This window comes from Egretta garzetta, unplaced genomic scaffold (assembly GCF_000687185.1).
Source record: "Egretta garzetta isolate BGI_Z169 unplaced genomic scaffold, ASM68718v1 scaffold368, whole genome shotgun sequence".
Lineage (NCBI taxonomy): Eukaryota > Metazoa > Chordata > Aves > Pelecaniformes > Ardeidae > Egretta > Egretta garzetta.
In genome coordinates, this window is record NW_009260684.1 from 3,339,681 (window position 1) to 3,347,885 (window position 8,205).

Here is an 8,205-nt window from a genome sequence, read left to right on the forward strand (position 1 = left end):
GCCCCCCAGCAGCGTCAGCGGGTTGTGCTTAACCGGGGAGTGCCGCTGGCCACTGAGGACCTGGGATAGGGGATGCTCAGCTGGGGAGCCAGGCAGGCACCCATGGGGGCTGCACCTTCCCATCCCCTTGTCCCACATGCAGGGGGGACATGTGGGGGGTGCACCCCAATCCCTTGTCCCACACAGAGACCATGGCACCAGGGGAAGCCATGCTTGACCTCAGGGGCAATGGCATGGTGAACACCACCAGCAAGCTCTTGGCCTCCATCTGCCACCCAGCGGGGCACCTTCCCACCCCCCCACCCCAGGTCACAAGGGACCCCTGGCCCCAGAAGCCGTTGTCTGTGGTGGCAGAGCAGCTGCTGCCACACCACAAGAATCCCTTCTCCTCCCTGCACACTCGATCCTTGGTGTCCTCAGACCAGGTCCAGGCATCCACCTTGGGGTTTCTGCCGCAGCCTGTCATGGTGCATGTCTGCAGGCTGTGCTCTCTTTTCTCTTCCAGGCATGGAGAGCAACAGTGCTGAACATGATTATGAAACTGTTGATAACAAGATGAAAAAGACAATTCACAAAATGCAAGCAATTTTTCCTTTCTAGTTCTCTAGTTTCTGGAAGCCACCCAGCCTCCAAATAATCTTAGATGTGGCATGACATTGATTACTTGCAGAGGCTAAATACAGCCCCAGGGATCCACAATGCAACTTCCAATGGCCTCGACCCCACAGAAAGGAGCCCACTTTCCTCGAAGGCAAGCAGCCCTTATGCTTTCAGGAGAGCCCTTGGCTCAGAATATATCCCCCTGTTGTGCTGTGGGCCTGTGGGCTGTTTCCTCAGCTGTCACCCATGGGACTCTCTGACAGCAGCAGACCAGCATCAGGCTGGGCGGCCACCAAGATGCCACTGAGATGCTAGCCCAGGTCCTGGGACACAGATCTCACTCCACTCCACTGTGTTGCCATGGTGTCTGGACTGGGATTACAGATGCTTCCAGATGGAGATACTCTGGAGCCAGCATGTCCAGACAGTTTGGCACGTGGGGCAGGACGGGGTTAGGAGGAGACATGACAAGGTACTTCACATGGTGCAAGCTGTGCCCCAAGCTGAGGCTCAAACCGCTGACTGACACATTTGTACAACTGCACGTTAGAAACCCGCTTTCGTAAGGCAGAAGCTGCATTTTTTCTCAAGTACAGCCAAACTCACTTCTCACTCTGGCCTAATCTCTCACAAAGGTTGTAGAAACATTGTAAAAACATTGTGGCTTTAGGTTTTGCCAGCTTCCTCATCCATTTTTAACTGCCCTTGCAATTGGAAGCAACATCTGCCCTGGACCTCCATGGTCCCCTCCTGCTTGTGAGCGTGCTTGTCGCACTCTTGCAGATTCTTGGCACCTACAAAGGCTCCTGCTGCACTCATGTCATTGGATGCAAAAAATGACCTGAAAACCAAGTAAGGACCAAAGGTCCACTCTTCTTTTCCTGCAAGTTTGGCAAAGCCCCAGGAAAGTGGCAGAGACAAAGACCTCATAGTCCTCATGTGCAGTAAGGGGAAAGAGCTGATGAGGGGAGACCTTTATACCGAAAGCAAGCAGGCTTTCATGCCTGCATCACACACTGCACCGCTTTCAAATCAGAGCTGGAAAATAAATTTTAAATTTCATTTAAGATCAAGCTGGGTTTTTTTCCTCTCCCGGTGAAGAGTAGCTTTTGGGTTCAGTTCTTCAGTTCCTGTCATTCCTCACTCAGCGCATAGGGCAGTGTCCCAAAGCTGCAGAGGTTCTCATTCATTCAAGTTTGGATCAAGTCCTGGCTTGGGTTTGGGCTGGTTTCCTTCTCTGGCTCCAGTTCTGCCCTGGGATTCACACTCCGTATCAGCACTCCCTCTTCAAATCAGCATTTTGGGAGAGACACTGACTGCTCTCACCTGCAAACAGGGGCTAGCCATTCATTAACAGCACCCAAGTCACAGGACCAGAGCATCACAGGATGGTTTGGGTCAGAAGGGACATTTAAAGGTCACCTGGTCCAACCCTTTCCACTGGATCGGGTTGCTCAAAGCCCCATCCAACCTGACCTTGATCACTTCCAGGGATGGGACATCTACAGTGCCTCCAAGAAACTTGTTCCAGTGTCTCACCACCATGGCCATAAGAAATCTCTTCCTTATGTCCAATCTAAACCTGCTCTCTTCCAGTTTAAGCCTGTTGCCCCCTGTCCTGTCACTGCAAGCCCTGGTAAAATATCTGTTCTCCATCTTTCCTATAAGCCACCTTTAAGTACCGAAAAGCCACAATAAGGTCTCCCCAGAAACTTCTCCAGGCTGAATCACACCAACTCTCTCAGCTCTTCATGGCTGCATATGATGCACAAAGCTTCAACCAAACACCCCAATGCAGTGGCAGAGGCCAACAGGTGTTTAAGTCATCCCAGAATGCAGGTTATTTTCCTCCTCTCGGAGGAAAAGCTAATTGCTGGACTACAGCTGGGGAAAAGGGGGGCTGCAGGGAGGAACGGAGCAGAGCATAAAGAAAATCTGGAAAACTGAAAATGCCCAAGTGTTTTTCCTTGTCTCCTTTATTTGAGCCGAAAGTATTCGGTTTGGATTTCACTGTTTGTTCACAGATAGTTTTAAATGCAAGCTTTTTGCAAAGAAGCCAACAGTTCTGTCCTCTAAGACCTATTCCAAATCTTCCCACTAGCCAGAGAACAGCAGCTGCTCCTGGATGCTTTGAAGATCCTGCAGCAAATGGAGATGAGGCAGAGACTTGAACTCACTCCCCAGCCGATGAGTTTTTCCTCTCCAGCCACACACAAGTGTTTTGTTGAGTCGCACAACTACTCTTTACTGCAAGCAACTCCATTCATCTTCACTTCCGAAAGTCAGCAGGGATTTTCTTCCTAACCTGCACACTTCCTGCAGAAGGGAAACGACCATACTTTTAGCTTCTAGATCTGCTAGATGCCATAGCCTGGAAGTTCGCCTCTTAGACACCCCCAAAGTGCGCTGTGGGCTACAGCCGTGCCACCCGCTGAACCTGAGCAGGACAGGGGGGTTTGCCCCAGCATTGACGCCAGCAGCAGATGCCCCACAGAGGAGCACACGGGGAAGAATGGCTTTTTCAAAGCCAGGTCACTTCACCAGCCCCAGGCAACATAAACCCCATGACTCGCAGCTCCCCTGGCACTGGAGTCGACTAGCCCGTGAGCCCACCAGCATCAGCCCTGGCTACTCGTGCTGTTTTTCCAGAAGGCCCCTGGCAACTCGGCAAGCAGTAATCAAAGGACAGGTCAGCACGGTGCAGCAAACCAGCAGCGCATTTCAGTGTCTCAGCATTCAGCTTGAGCTCCTGGGTCCTGCTTTTCAGAAAGGCATTCACCACAAAAGCCACAGTTCCTCTTGTGAGAACAGCTACACCTCTTACAGGGTCGTGGTGAAAAATGGCCCTGAATATTTATTAACTGAAATGCTGCCATTAATGAAGGCAAAATGATTGCCGGAAGGCAGTTTTCAGCTTTGCATTTTACATAAATAGGAAGCATATTATGACTAAGGGGACAGAAATACGCTAAAGCAACTCCCTCAGCACGCTGCCTCCCTGAGCAAGGCAGGATTGTGCAGAGAAATAGTAGATGCAAATCTGTTACCTACACCCCCAAGGATCACCAGTTACCAACCCTGCTATTTCCTAACTTAGTGGCTTTTTTGGTTGTGCTTTAAAAATAGTTGAAAGAAGAAAAACTTGTACCACATAACGTAATTCATTTCAGCTTCAGCTGAAGTACTTCTGGCAGCAGAAATGAACATGGCTATACGTGGAACACTGATACAATGCGTAGCTTTCTTCAGTAATACAATTACTTGATTTCTTAGTGTCCAGATATTCACTTCAGTTTAACCTTTTAAAACAATTTACTTCAAAATATAAGGAAAAAAATAACTGTAGTTAAACTCTGAAGGCATGGGCTGTGCTTTTACCCACATGTCTAGGTTTTGCCAACACAGATGGCCATCATCTTTAGGGAAGAAGAAAAGCCTCTAGAGCCACACACACGTGCAAGACTACCCAAGTCAAAGTTTTATTGGAAACTTTCAAAAGCTCTAGTAACAAGATCACCTCATAGTACAAATATAGATTTAAATGCATAAACTAAACCAATTAAAAATCTGTTCATGATTACTGTACATTAGTGGAATATCACTCTTGGCTGCCCACTTTGTGAATGAAATGGAACGAAAGCTGAGCTAGGAGAAACAGCTCTAGGAACAAAAGATGGTCTGCCCAGGACACTATTAGAAAGAGGTTTTTCTTTCTAGCGCAGGCATGCTCTAAGGAGACAAAACAAACTGAAGGCTCTGAAGCTTTGGGGAGTTCAGTTCTCCAATGTCTGTTTCTGCTTTCTGTCACATGGTCAGAGCATATAATTGAGTCCAGCTAACAGAATCCTGTATGTTCTGCTTGCCCTTGAATTCCAAGGAGGCACTCACAGAGTAACTGGGACTTTCACAGGCTAGGAAGAGCAAAGATCACCTTCCACATCGCAAAGCTCGGCAGGATAACTTGATACATGGACAAGCATTTGCTTAGAACTAAATCCAGTGGGAAGTGACTTCACTCAGCATCCGTCGACTTATAGTGATCATCATCCACAGTGGAGTAGATGTGTCCCTCGCTGCTAAGGAACTCCACAGCTTGCCTTTGAATTAATTTAAAAAAAAAAAAAAAAAAAAAAAGCAATTGCTAACTAGTTCAAATCAACACCTTTCTCTCAGGGATTTCCCATTTACAGACCCCATCCCTACTGTTCCCTTCCGGCACCTGCCAAGGGAAGCTCTCGGTGAGCAGTTTAAGTGCTGCTCTGCCAGTCAGCAGGTACAGAAAGTTTCTCCAAAGCTCTGGCCATACACTCCCCCAGCAGCTCTTAGACTCCACTTGCCACAGGGGCAAGGCCACCACTCTCAGTACTTCCCAGGTAAAATCAGAACCTACCATTCTGATTCAAAGGGAACACAACAAAGGAAGATAATGGATGTTAATTATGGTCTTTAGGCTTCACTGTTTTTCTAAGTCTCAGGAAGGAGAAATTACGAGACAGTAAAGGAAAAGAGAACAGAAACAGTCTATTCCCCGAGTTTAGATCGGTGTTCAGAGAGCAAGGTAGTCCCTGAACAGGAGGAAATGCTGCTGAGGCACTGCAGTATGCCCAGGTGCCTGTTTGCTACTGAACTTGTTCTGAAAATAGGGAGCAGAGCATTTCATCACCCTTTCAGCTGACAATGGCTCATTCTAAGCTTCTGAAGACTTCAAAAGCTCTGGCTCACTACTGCATCCTACTGGGAACATCTGAAATTATCGGACTCCAGGAAAGACCACCTAGATTTCCAGAATGTCCTTCGTTTCTACACACTTACTTGATTGTTGACATGCTCATATTGTGGAGCTGACTCTTCAGCTCCTGAAGACTCATACCTTCTGGGACAGGGCAGTTTTTAATCAAGTTCAGCACCTGCAAAAGCAAGAACCACCATTAGTGCACAGCTAGGCATCTCCATCATCGATGGGCAGCAAGGTCAAGGAAGAACCATATGCCTTCAAAGAGTAACTGAGCTTTCATTACTTGCCCTACAACATGCCACACCAGCCTCTGCTGCGACTGCTGTGTTCCTAGGGATGCTGCTTGCACCCACCTGACTCTGATGCGCTGTGAGTCCATTCACTGGCAGGCTGCCACCTCCTCCATAGCCCCCCACGTCACTTATCCCAGCAGAGGAAAATGACTGAGGCACTCTTGATGCTGACTGAAATTACGAGAGTAAAATTGCTGTGGTTACACAGGCTGCTGCTGCAAGCCCACAGCATTGGAGGGACAGTAATTAAAAGCATGTTCCCAAAAGAAACCGCTGGAAATGGCCAGCAACACAATCCCTCCCCAGGGGAGCCAGGACTCCTGTTATACCTTCACTGTAGCCCTCTAACAGCTTCAAGCTTTCCTGCCCCACAACTGGCAGGTAATTTCCCCAATGAACCAAGAAGTCCCTCTCTTTGGGAGATAACCAGTAACGCAGTAAGGGACAAGATGGAATCAGGATGCGAATCAAGTGCGAACATACCATAAGATTTTTTCTGAGGATCATATGCGCATTGACAATCTCTAGTATGTGTGTGGTGAACTCATTCATATTTTCCAGAGGCGTGATCTTAAATGCCACCAAGCTTTTCTTATTCTTTCAGAGAAAAAAAAAAAAGCAAAGAACAAAAAAATGAACACCACAGCAACAGGAACATGCTTAACAGCCAATCCACCATTCTCTCCAGGAACAGTGGCGGGTAGGGACCTTGTCTGCACGTAACTGGTCTGAAATTTTCTGACTTACATTTTCATATGTGATTTTGCAAGACAATGCAGACAAGGTAACTTCTCTTAACTGGCTCGTAATTAATTGCATTTTGCTTTAATGCACGCACCACTATTTAAATATTTATTCCTACATTTAGTTATAATATTTAGTTATGAGGCAACTACATCACCTAATAGGCTACAAAAAGCACCCCCATTAACCAGACCCTGGTCCAAGCTTTACAGGACAAACACCCAGGAAACTGGTGTCCAGTGCTCTGTTCTGCTGAAAACAACACACTGATGAAGAATGGCATTTTAAATGGGTCCTCTGTCCTTTGCATTTAGGAATAATTAAAGGTGTTATTAAATACAGCCCTGGCAAAAACACTGAAGGATTTGTCCACAGGAAAGGATGAGTAAAGACCACGATTAAGTGGATATTCTAAAGGGAGCCCACTAACACTGTGCCAGATCATCAGCCCTTCACACCACTGCTCCGGCCTCTTGACTTGAGCGGTCAGACGTAGGTAACGTATTACCTGGAAAGAACGAAGATGACCAGCTACTTTTACATAGGTTCCTGGAGGTACCACAACATTCTCACCACCTGCCTCCTAACAGAGAGGAAAAGGAGAAAGGTTTTGCTGATTCACATTTCCATTTCTCAATTATCACAATAAATGACTTAGGAAAGGAGGCTCATCTCAAGCAAACACAAACAGCATGCATTCCTATGTCCAGTAAAAGCAGTTGGGCAAACATAACTGTAAATGAAAAATAAAGGAAAAAAAAATTTGCTTGTTTGAACACACTGTACACTTGATCTGGCACTACAACACAAAGCCAGTTGTCTGCTCTGCTGTCTCTGTCCACTTCTGAGAGGTCTTCACAGTGCAACAAGACGAAAAAAACGTCAAATAGTAAAAAAGCAGGTGTTCAACTATGTAACTTGGCTAGGGAAATGGAAGCAGTCCAGAACCTTGAAGTTATGATAAACTTGCAGTTAACTGAATGTCTGCCTAATTCTCTCCTAAAGTTGTTCAACTGAACTCAGCTGTTTGCCTTCAAGTATGCTACAATAACACAAGCTAGCTTTAAAGGCCTGCTATACTAGCAGTGAAAATTATCAGCACTTCAGGAGGCACGCATCAGAAAACAAGACAATATTCATCAGTACATGTCTTCGCCTCAATCACTGAGCTACATAAAAAAAAATCTGCTTGCTCCCTCTCCTTGCATTTCTACACTAAGGTTCTGAGCATGCACCTCTCAGTTCAGCTATGAAGTAACAGCTGAGCTTCAGCAGCTGAACTCTAAAAAATTTTATTCCAAGTGATTCAGTGTAGAACCATGTATGAATTACAAAACAGGAGAAGAGTCAGTACAGCACCAGTGATCTCTGCTACAGCAGCATCTCTCTTGGCTTTCAGAGACATGTTATTCCTAAAACTTCTCAGAACAGCCACATCTTCTCGACAGGATTTCTCTGTTCACCACTCCCAAAGCTTTTAAAGAAGTGCATTCATGAGGAATACGGTGCTTACATCGGTATCGACCCACTGCCTGACATCCATCGGGGCTGCCGTCATGTCGTCCACTTTGTAGAGAATATTTGTTGGTGCTTTCTCAGCATGCCGAATTATCCCCATAATGGTGACCTGCATTGGAAGAGGGCAGACTTTACCCGGAAAGGCCCCGGGAAACGAGTTTTACCCGCAGCCTTCCTGCTCGCTGCCTTGCCCTGGCACACACCTGGGAGATCTCCACGTCGTGGATCCGGAAGGTCTCGTCCACCTGCTCGGCCGCCAGCAGCTGCGACACGGTGCAGGGCACGATGTTCTGGGAGCGGATTCTCTGCAAGGGA

The 8,205-nt window shown here is 47.0% G+C and overlaps 2 protein-coding genes across 2 annotated transcripts in view; one reads left to right on the plus strand and one right to left on the minus strand.

Annotated features, from left to right (window-relative positions):
* The window catches only part of THEMIS2 (thymocyte selection associated family member 2), an 8,681-nt gene extending 7,060 nt beyond the window's left edge, over positions 1-1,621 (plus strand). Inside the window, exon 4 of the mRNA XM_035901270.1 lies at positions 506-1,621. Coding sequence (XP_035757163.1) covers positions 506-600 — 95 coding nt within the window. The 3' untranslated portion in view covers positions 601-1,621. The remainder of the gene's footprint in view (positions 1-505) is intronic.
* Positions 1,622-4,104: 2,483 nt separating this feature from the next.
* Positions 4,105-8,179, minus strand: RPA2 (replication protein A2). The gene is made up of 6 exons (XM_035901271.1): positions 8,094-8,179; positions 7,886-7,999; positions 6,881-6,955; positions 6,112-6,225; positions 5,413-5,507; positions 4,105-4,697 (listed from the first exon to the last, which is right to left on the minus strand). The coding sequence occupies exons 2-6, from the start codon at positions 7,988-7,990 to the stop codon at positions 4,613-4,615; spliced, it is 474 nt and encodes a 157-aa protein (XP_035757164.1). The 5' UTR covers positions 7,991-7,999; positions 8,094-8,179; the 3' UTR covers positions 4,105-4,612.
* Between the last annotated feature and the right edge of the window lie 26 nt (positions 8,180-8,205).

Excerpts from the sequence above, each read along its gene's own strand:
- RPA2 (XM_035901271.1), bottom strand. The coding sequence starts at position 7,990 with ATGGGGATAATTCGGCATGCTGAGAAAGCACCAACAAATATTCTCTAC. Across the intron at positions 5,508-6,111 it reads TCCTCAGAAAAAATCTTATG|GTGCTGAACTTGATTAAAAA; the intron begins GTATGTTCGCAC and ends TTGCTTTTGCAG. Across the intron at positions 4,698-5,412 it reads ATGAGCATGTCAACAATCAA|GCAAGCTGTGGAGTTCCTTA; the intron begins GTAAGTGTGTAG and ends ATTAATTCAAAG.